The sequence below is a fragment of the Megalobrama amblycephala genome, linkage group LG15 (genome assembly GCF_018812025.1).
Source record: "Megalobrama amblycephala isolate DHTTF-2021 linkage group LG15, ASM1881202v1, whole genome shotgun sequence".
Lineage (NCBI taxonomy): Eukaryota > Metazoa > Chordata > Actinopteri > Cypriniformes > Xenocyprididae > Megalobrama > Megalobrama amblycephala.
Genome location: NC_063058.1, coordinates 30145529 through 30161125, shown reverse-complemented (window position 1 = coordinate 30161125; position 15597 = coordinate 30145529). Strand labels below are relative to the sequence as shown.

Sequence of the window (15597 nt, the reverse complement as noted above, 5' to 3'; positions counted from 1 at the left end):
AAGGGTTAGTTCACCCCAAAAATGATAATAATATAATTTATTACACACTCTCATGTCGTTCCACACCCGTAAGACCTTTATTCATCTTCGGAACACAAATTAAGATATTTTCGTTGAAATCCGATGGCTCAGTGAGGCCTGCATTCCCTCAAGATCCATTAATGTACTAAAAACATATTTAAAACAGTTCATGTGAGTACAGTGGTTCAATATTAATATTATAAGAAGACGAGAATATTTTTTGTGCGCCAAAAAAAAATAAAAAAAATAACGACTTTTCAACAATATAGTGATGGGCGATTCGGAGCTTTACGAATCGAATCAGAGATTCGGATCTCCTATCAAACGGCTAAACTGCTGAAATCACGTGACTTTGGCGCTCCGAGTCACTGATTCGATTCGTAAAGCTCCGAAGCAGTGTTTTGAAATCGGCCATCACTAAATAAGTAGTTATTTTGTTTTTTTGGTGCACAGAAAATATTCTCGTCGCTTTATAATATTAATATTGAACCACTGTACTCACATGAACTGATTTAAATATGTTTTTAGTACATTAATGGATCTGGAGAGAGGAAATGTCATTGTTGGCTATGGAGGCCTCACCGAGTCATCGGATTTCAACAAAAATATCTTATTTTGTGTTCTTAAGATGAACGGAGGTCTTACAGGTGTGGCACGACATGAGGGTGAGTAATTAATGACATTATTTTCATTTTTGGGTGAACTAACCCTTTAAGATGCATGTCACAAATATGACTTTAAAATAAAGGTGTTTTGTTTCTGAAATATTTATGTTGGAAGAGATGTATACATACATTTGAATGTAATAGTTATACTTCTTGTTCACTTTTGGTTTGTTGGTCTGTTATTTGTTGTTGTTATTGTATGTTAGGATGTGGAATCATCAAACAGCCAAGAAAACACGCATATTTTCTTATCAAAATCAACGTTTTATTTTCTAATTCACATTATATGAGCAAAACAAGAAACAGGGGTGTACAAATAGAGGTAAAAAGTAGAGGACACAGATTGAGAAAAGGTTACAGCCTCTCCTAACAACACTAAAGCAGTCTCGCTCGTCCGGAGATCTGGATTCAGCGGTGACTGAAGAAGCCCTGCGGATGATTGTACTTGAAGGGCTTCAGACGACTCGGACCCCTGAGAGAAACAGAGATTTTACATGAGCACATGTTTTTATCCATCACAAAGATTAGGAATTCTTCATTATATTGGTTAATATTCAAGGTTAAACATCTCAAATGTGATCCTGTAATTCTTTCTAAATACACACAAGCTTTTTCCATCCGAAGATGTGAATTTAACTTATGCACAAAATTGGAATATTGCAATATTGAATATTGCATCTAATAAAAATGGAAGTTGTCGCAATATAAAAACAAGAACAAGAAGTGTATTTACAGCAGGCCTAGTGCGTTACCTGGCAGTGCGCAAGCACATCTTCTCTCGGGGAAACTCCTTGGGTCCCTCTGAGCCGTCACACACTTGACTCTCCGTCTCCAGATACACATCCAGACACACACACAGACGCTGGATCTGATTGGTCAGGAGCTGGAGACCCGGACGCGGCCCCTGCAGCTCGGACCGGAACACGTTCACCTCGCTCTCAATCGCCTGCACATGACAACAAAGTCAGAGTTTCAGCTGTTTCTCCTTGAATATCTAAACAGATCTACAACACGCTGCAGCGGTGACGCTCTTACCCGCAGGTTATCGTCCGAGCGGCCGCTGCGTTCTCCCTTCCAGAGCAGAGAGAGCGAGAAGAGGGGCGAGACATCTGGGTAACGGGGGTTCAACACCACAGCGGCCATCAGACGTGCTGATAGACATCGAGAGAAGCATTTGAGTCAGTGATGATGCAGATATTATTATTTAATAACATGATATTAAACCTCCAAAACAGTGTTATTTTATGAGTATACATTTTAGGGCTGTCAATTTTTTCAGTTTAACACATTAAAAATATTTAACGCAATTAACGCAGCATCCATTTTTTCCATCATCCTTTAGCTAGCGGTACATTATATGATCTTGCTATTCATTCAAGTGCTATAAAACAATTACAGCTCAATAAGACGCTAAAAAAAAGACAGCGTGCCGGCCGCATTTAGTTCGCTTTCTCGCTTGAATGGACAAAATCATGCCAAAATGCCCGCTTTGTCGAGAATCCTCATGAGCACAGTCTTAAATGAGTTAAATATAGGTTTAAATGACCATAAAGAGTTGTGAGGAGATCGGATTTGTGTCAGATCCAGATGTGCTTACATCATGTTCATCAGATCTTAAAGGGACAGCAGCCTAATAAACCTGCTGCTATGATGTCTGTCATTAATGTTAATCAAAGAAAAAAAAAAAAAAAAAATCACTCACTGCTTTTGACTGAATAACTTTTGTAGCTTTAATAAGGATTAATCTATATTTAATTTATAAATTATGCAGTTAATACTGTGAAGTGTTTAATATCTTTATTCAATTTCTGTTTATTTCCTACCTGTTCGATCAAATATTTAAAAATACTGTCTTTGTTTCCTCATTCATTTGGAGATTAAATGTTAAATTATTACAATATAAAAAGATATTAAAAACTTTAATGTTAGGATGCAATTAACCGTGATTAATTACAGAAAAATGCTGCGATTTATTTCATTTTTAATTAGTTAATTGACAGTACTAATAAAGTACTTTTAGTATTTATAAATATTTTGAATAAGTTTTTATTTTTGTTAATTTTAGTTTTAGTTTAATCGCATCCTAAAAATGTGCTTGTGTCATTTTTATTAGTTTTTGTTTTTTAAATATTTCTATTTAGCTTTAATTAATTTTTTAGTTTTAGTCATTTTAATACTTTCTTATAATTCTACAAACTTATTTTATTTCATTTATTTGCAACAAAGCAACTGTTATTTTGGTATCATTGATTGAAACTATTATAGTTTTTGTTAATATTTTGAATTTGATTTTATTTTTACATTTTTCATATATTCTGTTTTTATTTAGATTTTGAAGTTTTAGTAATTTTGTTGTGTGTTTTTCATTTTTATTAGTTCTTTTTTAATATCTAGAAAGGTTTTTATTACGTTTGTTATTTTAGTACTTATGAGAAATGTTCCCTTGGATGTTGCCAAAATTTTATTTAAGTTAATATTTATTTAAAGTAACAAAAATGTTTTTAGGTTTTAGTTAACGATAACCCTGCAATGCAACATTTTTATTTAAGTTTTTCATCTAATATTTAAATTTTATTTCAGCTATATTTCAATTAACAAAAAATATTTTTTATAGTTTTAGTTAATGACACAGCAGCTCTGAAAAAGACTTTGGATTGAGATATTTGGTAGCAAGTAAATGAGACATAAACATCCCTAAATGTCACATAAAAACTGTGATTGCCTACTTTACTTGTCAGTCAGATGGTCTCTTCCTGTCTAAGTATGCGAGTTTTGGTCAGAATAAGCTGCAATGCAAACCGGACATGTCCATAGTGAAAAGTCTGACACAAGTCCCACCTGTTCCTCTCTCCACAACTGCCATAAAGAAGAGATCCGTCTCGTGCACCAGACCGGCCTTCAACACGTGCTGTACGAAGCCCAGCTCCTGTTGAACAAGAACAAAAGTGCATCGAGACACTGAATATCACTCTCAAGACACCAAATCTCACTAAGCTCGCTCATGCCGTCAACGCGATATGCTAAACATCCTGACTTGAAAGAGTGTTTCCAGATTGGAAGAAACATACTGTGAATTCCTGGTGGCTCATCATGGTCCAGCGTGTGAGACCGGAAATCACTTTAGCGGGGAACAGATGCTGGCATTCGCTGGAGACCGGGATGATGCTGTGCTCTGGGACACAACAAATACATTGCATTGTTAATATAAACATAACACAACGATCAAAATCATCACAGTTCACTTAAAGGTGTCCTAGAATGAAGGGCAGCCAGTATTAACGTCTGGATCTGTGCACAGCTGAATCATCAGACTAGGTAAGCAAGCGAGAACAATAGCAAAAAATGGCAGATGGAGCGATAATAACTGACATGATCCATGATAACATGATATTTTTAGTGATATTTGTAAATTGTCTTTCTAAATGTTTCATTAGCATGTTGCTAATGTACTGTTAAATGTGATTAAAGTTACCATCGTTTATTACTGTATTCACGGAGAGCCGTCGCTATTTTCATTTTTAAACACTTGCAGTCTGTATAATTCATAAACACAACTTCATTCTTTATAAATCTCTCCAACAGTGTGTAATGTTAGTTTTAGCCATGGAGCACTATCAAACTCATTCAGAATCAAATGTAAACATCCAAATAAATACCATACTTACACGATTAGACATGCTGCATGACGAACACTTTAAAAAGATCCATTTTGAGGGTTATATTAGCTGTGTGAACTTTGTTTATGCTGTTTAAGGCAAGTGTGAGCTCCGAGGGAGGGGGAGCGGGAGATTTAAAGGGGCCGCAACCTGAATCGGCGCATATTTAATGATGCCCCAAAATAGGCAGTTAAAAAAAATGAATATAAAAAATCTATTGAGTATTTTGAGCTGAAACTTCACAGACACATTCAGGGGACACCTTAGACTTATATTACATCTTTTAAAAAGACATTCTAGGGCACCTTTAATATATTTATTGACATTTTATGTATATATTATATATATATATATATATATATATATATATATATATATATATATATATATATATATATATATATATATATATATTTATTATATACACACACTTCTAGTCAGTTTGGAATAATTAAGATAATTAAAAGTTTTGAACCGCGATCCCCCGTTTCTGTGCGATTTTGATTCACAAGCTTGCGATTCGATTCCGGTTTTGGATATATATCAGGTACAGAACATGGCAAATTTTCTCAAGAAAAAAAAAATCTTTCAACTAATATTGTAAACTATACATAGGAGTCAGTTGGTAATTACTAAAATATTGGAGATTAAAATGAACTAATTTGTATACAAACACTCAAGGAAATTGTTATAAAACTAACTTTATAAATACATTATTATATTTCTGCTTCAATTTGTTTTTTTTAAAACATTTAAGTGGTGGCTTTCAATAAAATTTGACAGATTTATTCAAACATACATTAAATACTAAAGAACGGTAAAAAAAATAAATAAAATAATATAGTGCATATATTTAGCTAAATGCTCCTCTCTAGAGTTCATTTTTCTAGCTGACTAATGAGTTTATGGTCACTGAAAATAGTTTTTCTGAGGTAAATGTGACGTTACGTGACGTATTGTTTACAAGCTGTTTTATTGACGTCTTTCCGAGGTTGAAACACTGATTGAGCGATTACACGAGACATGATATGGATTTCAGTAAGTTGTACTGTATCTTTTAACATACCTTCAGATGTTCGTTCATGTTTATTTCATGCTGTAACTGGTATTAAAGCAGAGGAGAAGATGATCACATGCTTCTCTTTAACTGAGGCGCTAAAGTGATCTGTCACGCCACATTAAACAGCGCCAAAACGGTGTTTATTTTTTTAATTTCGTAATAAAATGGACATAATTTGAAATCTCTTTCATATCAAAAGTAACAAAGCACAAAGCTTACTGAGATTTATTGGATGGGAGGCGCACTACAATTTTCCATTCAGTCATCAACTGAAAACAGGATAGACTATCGATCCTTGGGATTTAAGAATCGATATCGGTTCGTAAAAAGGAGAATCGATTAAAATCAAGAAATATATATTTTATATAATTTTACTCAGCCCTGTTATCAATGTTGAAAACAGATGTACTGCTTCATATTTTTGTGTGTATTTATATAATAATGTCTATTTATTGATTGAATATTAAATTTTCTGATTGTATCTAGGTGTTATTCTTAATTCTAAATATAGTCCTGTTGACGTTGGCCAGTAAACAACCACCCTGAATACCGCAACCACATAGCAAACAAACAACACTCAGTATCTGCATAGCAAAAAAATCTAGCTGTCTCAGGTTGTTTATACCCAGTGAGCTGAACTGCTTGTGTAAGGACAGTCGAGCCTGTAGTCTTCCTCGCAGCAGTTTTATGGTCCTCTCCATGTGACTGGCGCTCAGAGCACTTCCTCTCAGCCCCGACTGAAACACACACTTCATTACATTACAATATTGTCCACTTTACGCTGATGGCTCATTATTTACAATAATATCGATATGGTTGCAGAAATGTTGTGCGTTCAAGACTCATTTACTAACACAACATAAACATCGTTTAACGATGACACCATAGAAAAATGTACATTAAATGTGTAAAGTAAAAATATCATTTAAAAAAAAATGTAACAAACATTTATAAAAGCCACACACACACACACACCTGTGAACCATCAGACGAGAACTGCAGGCCGCCCAGTTTCTGCACCCAAACGTACGGATGTCCGAGATCTGACACGTAATCCACAAATGTAGTGATTCTGCACAGGAAGTTCATTTAATTTAATTTTATTTGCTTATTATTTAATGCCATATCACAAGTAAAGCCTATTTTAATGGCAAACTCATAATTATAATAATAATAAAGCTTTAATAAATAAACTTGTGAACAAAAACAAAACAATATTTTTCATACAACAAATATTGTAAAATTCTAGCAATTATATAAACTCTTGCAGTTTCATATTTGATAGAAAAATATGAAACTTTTTGTCCATTAAAAATGTCCATTACTGACATTTCTGAATAAAACATAGCCTAGTATTATTCAGGTAATTTAATTTATGTCGGTAGTATTATTCTCAAGAGCCCCTAAAATTACAGTGATGGAAGAAAATATGAGATGGGAGGAAAAATTATACTTTAATACTTATGCGTTCGATCGTAAACAACTCAAAAGTTTACACAAAAAATTCTAGGGGGAAGTTTTGAAATATATTTTTTCCTCCCATCTCATATTTTTCTACCACCATGTCTCTTTAGATGCTCCGTACTACTCAAACTCTGGCGATAATAATATTCATATAGAGTGGAGACGTCTGTCTTACCCGACTTTGTCAAACTGGTAGCGGTTGGAAGGGTTGGGCGTCTCTTTGCCGTGATCAGACGCATAAAGACAGTTCAGCAGACTCTCTGTGTTCAGCAGCTCCCTGTGACAGACACGTGAACACTGTTAGAAAACATACAACTACACACTGTGTACGTTTCTGATTTAGGTGTATTTTGGTGCTGTAGAACGGACCCGGCGCTGACGGCCCCGGACAGATCCGCAGAGGTGGAAACTTTGGTCTTCACAGTCAGAATGTTGAGATTCATGAGATAATAGAAAAACAGATGCAGGACGCTGCCGTCTGGAGAGAGAGATAAATAACACAACTAATAAGTGTTAAAAATGACTAACTATATAATTATAGCTAAAAGTAGAGAATTATGACTAATTAAGGGGGCAATACATTTAACTACATGTAAAGATCATAGTTTTAACTATTACAAACAAACAAAGCTGTATATATCTGGCACAAAAAGAAACTTTAAAGAAATTAATATTTTTATTCAGCAAGGATGCATTAAATTAACCAAAAGTGACAATAACGAGATTTATAATATTACAAAATATTTCTATTTTAAATAAATGCTGTACTTTTGAACTTTCTATTAATTAAAGCATTCTGAAAAGGAAAATGTATCAGCTTCCACAAAAGTATGAAGCAGCACAACCGTTTTCTATGGAAGCTTGTTTCCGCCGTGAAATAAATTGCGAGTTTATATTTCACAATTCCACATTTTTCTCAGAATTGCGTGATATAAAGTCCGAATTGCGAGATATAAAGTCCGAATTGCGTGATATAAAGTCCGAATTGCGAGATATAAAGTCAGAATTGCGAGATATAAAGTCCGAATTGCGTGATATAAAGTCAGAATTGCGAGATATAAAGTCAGAATTGCGAGATATAAAGTCTGAATTGCGTGATATAAAGTCCGAACTGCGTGATAAAGTGATTGCGTAAAAAGTCTGAATTGTGAGATATAAAGTCGAATTGCGTGATATAAAGTCAAGATTGAATTGCGAGATATAAAGAGATATAAAGTCATTGCGAGATTAAAGCAGAATTGTGAGTTATAAAGAGATGCAAGATAAAGTCTGAATTGTGAGATATAAAGTCAGAATTGCGTGATATAAAGTCTGAATTGTGTGATATAAAGTCCGAACTGCGTGATAAAAAGTCAGAATTGCGTGATATAAAGTCTGAATTGTGTGATATAAAGTCCGAACTGCGTGATATAAAGTCCGAACTGCGTGATATAAAGTCAGAATTGCGTGATATAAAGTCCGAATTGCGTGATATAAAGTCAGAATTGCGTGATATAAAGTCAGAATTGCGAGATATAAAGTCAGAATTGCGAGATATAAAGTCTGAATTGCATGATATAAAGTCCACATTGTGAGATATAAAGTCCGTAAATATTACTATATTTACAGTATTTTTATCAAATAAATGCAGCTTTGGTGAGCAGAAAAGACTTTCAAAAACATTAAAAGATCTTACTAACCCCAAACTTTTGAATGCTACTGAAAAACAACGATAAACAGTGTTTAACAAATAACTGGCTACCAAAAAGATTCGAAGAACCCTGAGTGATGATGTAAATGAGTTCAATCAGTTGTTTAATATGGTGCATCAGTGAACTGTGGGTCAGTTTCACGCACCTTTACACTTGAGGTCCACGCAGAGCGAGAGTGGGTGGCGTCTCAGCATCCCTTTGCGCTTGTCATCCAGTTGAGCTCCAACAGTCGCCCGCCGGCGCTTCTGAACAGGAAATGAGAACATCAGCACACAAACACAGATCACAAGATAATGAACTGAAGAAGATAAAATCAGATTCTGACCGTGTTCTGTTGCTCCTCTTCTGCGTCCGAATCACTTTCGTCATCTGAGACAGAAACAGACATGAAATTTAAGCCTCCACGGATCATCACACGCACAAATCAAAGACGCACAGGTACCTTGCGAGTCGTCCGGGGGTCTGGACAGAGCTTTGGCCTCATCCACGTCTCCACTGATGCTCACAGACAGATTTTTGTCTGAAACGCACAATTGCATGATCTCATAAACTAGGATTCATCAGAAACAAGAGGTCTTCCAGGAGAATAAAGATGTGCATCTTACCACAGGCCTGTCCATACGCGCCCACCTGGACCAACAGCACATACAGAGGGGGCGGCAGGTGACGGGCGACCTCTGCCTGCTTCTGCATGTGCTCGAACGGCATTGACAGATACTCCTGCACTGGGAGAGACGCCTGTGAGAGAGAGAGAGAGCGAGTGAGAGATCCGTCAGTCAGTCTCTTCCTGTCTAAGTAGGCGGTTCTTAGACAGAATAAGATGCAATGTGACTTTTATATACATTAAATATTCAGGACTAAGGTTTCACCTGCATGATGTTCTGCAGTCCAGGTTGTAGGCTGCTCAGATATTCTCTCTTCTGCTCAATGGCTCTCTGAATCTTCTCCTTACTGGCCAGAGATGTCTTATACTGCTCCGCCAACCTGCATTATGAACCGCTAAGGATGTTTAACATCGCCTGGTGAAGATTGAGGAATTTGTGGGTTATGGAGGGTCGCTGATGTGTGTTACCTCTTCCTCTGCTCTAGCTCCCAGTCCAGGCGGGCGAGCGTGAGCTGGTGCTGATCGTCGCGAGTGACGTGAGGGCGTGAGATCTCGGCCGGAGCCTCCTGGAAGAACTCCTCCTCACTGACCAGCTCAATCTCCTCATGCTGAGACCTGAAACACAGAGACGTTAACATCTGATTTAGACAGGTGACATATAGTCAGTTCTTACACCTTTAGATTTTTTATGACTTTTTCCAGTTGTTCATGACAAGATCAGGATACTTAAAACAAATCTACTAATACTAGGGGTGTAATGGTACATGCATTCGTCCCGAACGTCACGGTATGGTGCATAGTTAGACGACGAATACAGTCAGTCACAGGCGATCCACACTCTAATCCATAAGTGGGCGCGTGCATGGTAATGCAATGCTGTTTGCTAACCACCACAACAGGAGAAGGCGCAGAAGAACAGACGATCTAGATATGCATGTAATCACTCAACCATGTTTCAACCTGCAGAAAGATATCGATAAAACAGCTTGAGAAAAATATTGCACGTAGCATTACATTTACCTCAGGCAAGTCATTCAGTGTCCGCAGCATGTTAGTGCACTAGAGAAATGAACTCTAGAAGGCAGCATTTCACTAAATATATGCACTAATATTAGCTTATATATTCATTATCTTTACTTTATCTGTTAGTTTTCGTCTTGATTATTTTGACTTTAATCCCGAGGTACGTACCAAACCGTCATGTTTTTGTACCGTTACACCTCTACTTTCTAGTATTCTAGCAGATTAAATATCTTTAGAGTTAAAGATATTCCATTATAGTTAAATAAATATTTCCATATTCAACAAACAAAGTCCATATTTTCTAGTATTCTAGCAGATTCAGTACTTTTAGAGCTGAAAATGATTAGAAAAATGTTCATTCACTCTAGACTAGGCATGTGATGGTATCAAATTTTCATGTTGCGATTAATTACTGAAGCTTTTATCACGATGTTGAAATAAGTTGCAAAAAAAGGGTTATTATAGTATAACTTTTAAGAACTCTTTCTTATAACAAAAATAACTCTGCATGTTTAAATTCAATACACAAAAAATATATAAAGTAACATTTTCTAACAGATTAAAGTGCAAAAGAATATAAAGAACAACAGGTAACACTTACAATAAAGTCTCATTATTTAATGCATTAACTAAGATTAAGCAATAGCTACATTTGTTACAGAAAGTATTTTTTGTTAATGTTAGTTAAGAAAATACAACTAATTGCTAGTTTTCTAACTAATCATTGTTAGGTTTCCAGGGTAACCGCTGCATTTCTGCTGCTCCATCTGCTGTCAGAGAGTGAACGTGCACTTTCATTCAACGCGTCTCCTTCACTCGTTCCTCCATGTGCTTCTCATGCATGTTGGGCTTGTTTACATCTGAGAGCGCATGTCTCTTTTATTCAGCATACAACGGTGTTGTGCATTTTAAACGGTTGATGGGGAAAGTATTCTTAAATGCATTATAAAAATGTTATTAATTGGTAATAAATTATTATTTACGGTATTCTGAAGTGCCCACGATAACAATATCGTGCATATTCATTATCATGATATATCGCATTACCGAATATTGGCACGTCTACTCTAGACACTTCCAGGCCTGGAAATACATTCTAAAATTCCCTGACATTCCCTCTCCAACACTCACTTGAACTCCAGACATTTTCCGATCTCTTTCTGCAGGTGCATGACCTCATAGAGCAGGTTCTGCAGCTGCAGGTGGAGAACATCCACTCTCTGCTTCGCCTGCGGACATAGAGGAATATTGTTGGTTAAAACAATCATTTATAAAGCATGTTAAACAGAAAACTGGGCTAAAGTTATGATCAAAACAATGTGAGAACCATGTAGCATTCTACTGTTTTAAATGTTTGTTGCCGCATTTTAGACAGTATGCCTGAGCGTGTTCACCTCATGTGTCTGGTCTCTGCCTTTCTTCAGTCGCATGTGTGCCAGGCGGTTGAGTTTCTTCAGGGTAATGAAATGAACGCTGCTCTGTCTGCGTCTCTCCTCGATCTCTACATTCTAGGATGCATGAAGCAAAAGATCAGTTCCATTCAATCCTATTTTCCGACTCGGACACATTGCAAACGTGAAACTCACTCCGTCTTTCGCGCCGCCGGCTTTCAGCTCCTGGATTTCCGCCATGAGTTTGGCGAGGGCGGCACAGGTGTCCTTATACAGCATGTAGTCCTGCTGCGGGTCTCTGCCCTCCAGCTCCACCTCCTCATTATACACACGCACCTCCTGAGGGACACACACACATAGTGACCAGAAAGCACACACACACTCAGCCCTGCCTACCAGCTGAACATGATCTGTGAGCCAACACTTCCCAATCACTTACTTTACAATGGGATGAAACTACAAAACTGTGAGACATGACCCTCCTCACCCGAAAGTGCAACAGAAAAGGTGTCGACAGCAGTGCAGGATCCAAAATTACATACTAATGGCGGATGAATTGAGAAGGTTTCATTGGCAGTGATTATTACAACTCTCTGGAATATTTAATTCTTGGTCAATCGCAGTAATTGAATATTTTAATGTATAATATTAAATACATAAATTATTATTATAATTTTATACATTTAAAAAACAATAATATAATAATAATAATAATAATAAAATATTTTAATGTATAATATTAAGATAATACATAAATTAATTATTAAAATCTTATACATTTAAAATATATAATAATAGTTAGTATTATGCTAATAAAAAATACTGATAATAATAATAAAATATGTATAATAATACATAAATAATAATTATTATTATTATAAATTTAAACATTTAAAAAAACATATATAATAATAATAGTTAGTATTATGTTAATACTAACAATAATAATAAAATATATTTTATTAAAAAAATATGTTTATTATTATTATTATTATTATTATAACAATTTTATACATTTAAAAAAACATAATAATAGTTAGTATTATGCTAATAATACTGATAATAATAATAAAATATTTAAATTTATAATTTTAAAATACAAAATATTATTTTATATATTTAAAAAGACAATAATAATAAAAAATGCTAATAATAATATTTTAATGTATAATATTAAAATACATAATATAATTATTATTATTTTATGCATTTAAAAACAATAATAGTTAGTATGCTAATAAAAATACTGAGGATGATAATAAAACGTAATATTATAAGTATTTTGTTATAATGATGCTAAACTGCACAACTGTTGCGATGAGATATTTTTCATGTATAATTATTATTATTATATAAATTATCTAATATTATACATTTAAAATAACAATTTTATTTTCATTACTACTAATTATAATAATACATGTATTTTATTGTTTGTTACTATAACGATGCTATTTGGCAATTGAATTTTTATATTTTAATATTAATTTATAAAAGAAGAAGAATTATTATACAAATTATATAAATGAATATAAGAAGTTAAAATATTTATTATAATTATTGCTATTAGGAGACAGATAGACAGACAGACAGACAGACAGACAGACAGATAGACAGATAGACAGACAGACAGATAGATAGACAGATAGACAGATAGACAGATAGATAGATAGATAGACAGACAGATAGATAGATAGATAGATAGATAGATAGATAGACAGATAGATAGATAGATAGATAGATAGATAGACAGACAGACAGATAGATAGATAGATTGATAGATTGACAGACAGACAGACAGATAGATAGACAGATAGATAGATAGATAGATAGATAGATAGATAGATTGACAGACAGACAGACAGACAGACAGACAGACAGACAGACAGATAGATAGATAGATAGATAGATAGATAGATAGATAGATAGATAGATAGATAGATAGATAGATAGATAGATAGATAGATAGATAGATAGATAGACAGATATAATTTATTGCTATTAATAATAATAATGTTTTTTGTTATATTATTACATTTTTTTACGCTAAAATCTATATAATTGCTATATAACTGTTGTCTCAAGATTATGTTCCTCATATTTTTAGTTTGGTGGCTAAACATCAGAATATATTGTCACTGAGTTATAACATTAACTTTCTTCCATATTTATCCAGAATATCCTTTTTAATCTCCCACTTCATTCTTTGCAATTTGTAAATTATAATGGCCAAATTACAATATTTGTACCATTCATATTTGGTGCTCAATTAGTGTTCATTTTGGACCCTGCAGCTGTCAGAGAGAAAAAGAGAGGCAGAGAGAGACAGATCTCATAGGAACCTGATTCTTTGCTGTAAACAGCTTCCTCTGCCCGATAAGACGAGGTCCGGCTGGAGTCGTGACCTACGTACACACGCCACATGAGTCTCACATCAACATATCTGCTCACCGGAGCTCATCTGAACACAACTCATGAAAGAAAGACATCTGAAGCCTAAATGAGTGGAACATGCTGGATTGTACCTTCACCTGCCTCAACCTGACCTTCCTGAACTTGACATGTGAACTGACTGCACTCAGCTGCACATGAGAGTTATTAGAGAAAGAGAATATTAGAGGGTTAGTGGACGGCTCTGCTGAAATCACCTCTAATGCATTTCACAGCCGCTCACCTGATCACTTTCACCTCGACCGCGCTTGGCCTCTGGAGTTCCTCCTTCACTTCGAATGACCTTCGGCTTTCGCTTCTTCACAGCGTCTGACGACATGGCTGAAATATCAAAGAGATCAGAAGAGATCATTACAAAATTACATTGCCTCCAAACAGAAACTCCTGGAATAAAAAATGCTTTCATGTATTACTATTATAATATTTAATAATAAAACAGAGATTAACGATTATGAATGGGAAAATTAAGAGTTAATTTCCAAAAATAACTTATTTTTTACACAGACTATTTTATGTAATTGTTATTTATTTTTTAACATAATCTGCTTCAGTGTTGATATTGTTAACTAAAACTATTAAAATCGTTTTCAGTCATATATATATATATATATATATATATATATATATATATATATATATATATAAAATGTAATGTATATAGATATAAATAATGTAAAATATATATATATATATATATATATATATAATGTATATATATATATATATATATATATATATATATATATATATATATATAAATAAATAATGTAAAAAAATATATAAAAATAATGTAGTATATATATATATATATATATATATATATATATATATATATATATATATATATATATATATATATACCTAAACTTCAATGAAAATTAGAAATTTTACTAAAACTGGAACAAAAACAAATTAAAAACTAAATAGAACTATTTAAAAACGAATAAAAATGGCTCAAGCACATAACAAAATCAGTAAAACTTAAACTAATATTAAAAGTGAACAAAAATAAAATTCAAAGTATTATTAAATATTATAAATGTATATAAATACTGCTAAAATAACTCATCTGATTTGGGTAAAACGTCGAATGTGTGTTTAAACATCACATACACACCGCACGTTTATTTATTACGCATTAGTTTAGGAAATTATATTCACATATATTAGTAAACTGCGCTATCAGGTTAGCTTCTTGATGAAGCAACAACAGATCAATTAAAACGCCCGAAATGTATTCTGTTGTGTTTAAATAAGACTCACCGATAAATCTGGAAGCGTAAAATCTCACCTTTCAACTGCTTTTATCCAATTTAAGTATCTGAAAATGAATTTAATTATTAAATGGTGTCATTCAAACAGCAAGAGTGAGCAGGCTGGATGCGGGAGGAAACTACGGACAGCACTTCCGCTACTGGATTACATAATAAAAGATCTCTAAAGGGTTCGACCGAAAAATATTTATTCCTCATAAAATGAGTTGCAGAAACCCAGAACAAATTTTACATTTAATTTAAACTGCTGATTTGCAGTTAGATTTTATTAAAATTAACTGGCGTTTTTTTCTTTTG

General features: G+C 33.9%; 1 protein-coding gene across 7 annotated transcripts; it reads right to left on the bottom strand.

Annotated features, from left to right (window-relative positions):
* Nucleotides 1-929: 929 nt before the first annotated feature.
* On the bottom strand, nucleotides 930-15467 carry thoc5 (THO complex 5). 7 transcript variants are annotated; one of them, XM_048158481.1, is made up of 22 exons: nucleotides 15318-15467; nucleotides 14250-14347; nucleotides 14101-14157; nucleotides 13918-13980; nucleotides 11771-11914; nucleotides 11579-11692; nucleotides 11316-11413; nucleotides 9630-9776; nucleotides 9427-9541; nucleotides 9163-9295; nucleotides 9000-9077; nucleotides 8883-8926; nucleotides 8703-8802; nucleotides 7236-7344; nucleotides 7042-7143; nucleotides 6378-6474; nucleotides 6028-6139; nucleotides 3755-3858; nucleotides 3525-3612; nucleotides 1722-1837; nucleotides 1439-1632; nucleotides 930-1158 (listed from the first exon to the last, which is right to left on the bottom strand). In XM_048158481.1, exons 2-22 carry the CDS (start codon nucleotides 14343-14345, stop codon nucleotides 1095-1097), a joined length of 2175 nt encoding a protein of 724 aa, XP_048014438.1. In that variant the 5' UTR covers nucleotides 14346-14347; nucleotides 15318-15467; the 3' UTR covers nucleotides 930-1094. The 7 variants fall into 7 exon arrangements, with proteins under 7 accessions (XP_048014438.1, XP_048014440.1, XP_048014439.1 ...); XM_048158483.1 differs by having other exon boundaries at nucleotides 14107-14157; XM_048158482.1 differs by having other exon boundaries at nucleotides 15290-15427.
* Nucleotides 15468-15597: the final 130 nt, after the last annotated feature.

What these genes read in the sequence shown, in the direction of transcription:
- thoc5 (XM_048158481.1), bottom strand. Translation starts at nt 14,345, where the DNA reads ATGTCGTCAGACGCTGTGAAGAAGCGAAAGCCGAAGGTCATTCGAAGT. An exon ending in GACTGCAGAACATCATGCAG is followed by an intron (nt 9,296 to 9,426) that starts GTGAAACCTTAG and finishes TCTCTCTCACAG; the next exon opens with GCGTCTCTCCCAGTGCAGGA. An exon ending in GCTCGGACGATAACCTGCGG is followed by an intron (nt 1,633 to 1,721) that starts GTAAGAGCGTCA and finishes TGTCATGTGCAG; the next exon opens with GCGATTGAGAGCGAGGTGAA.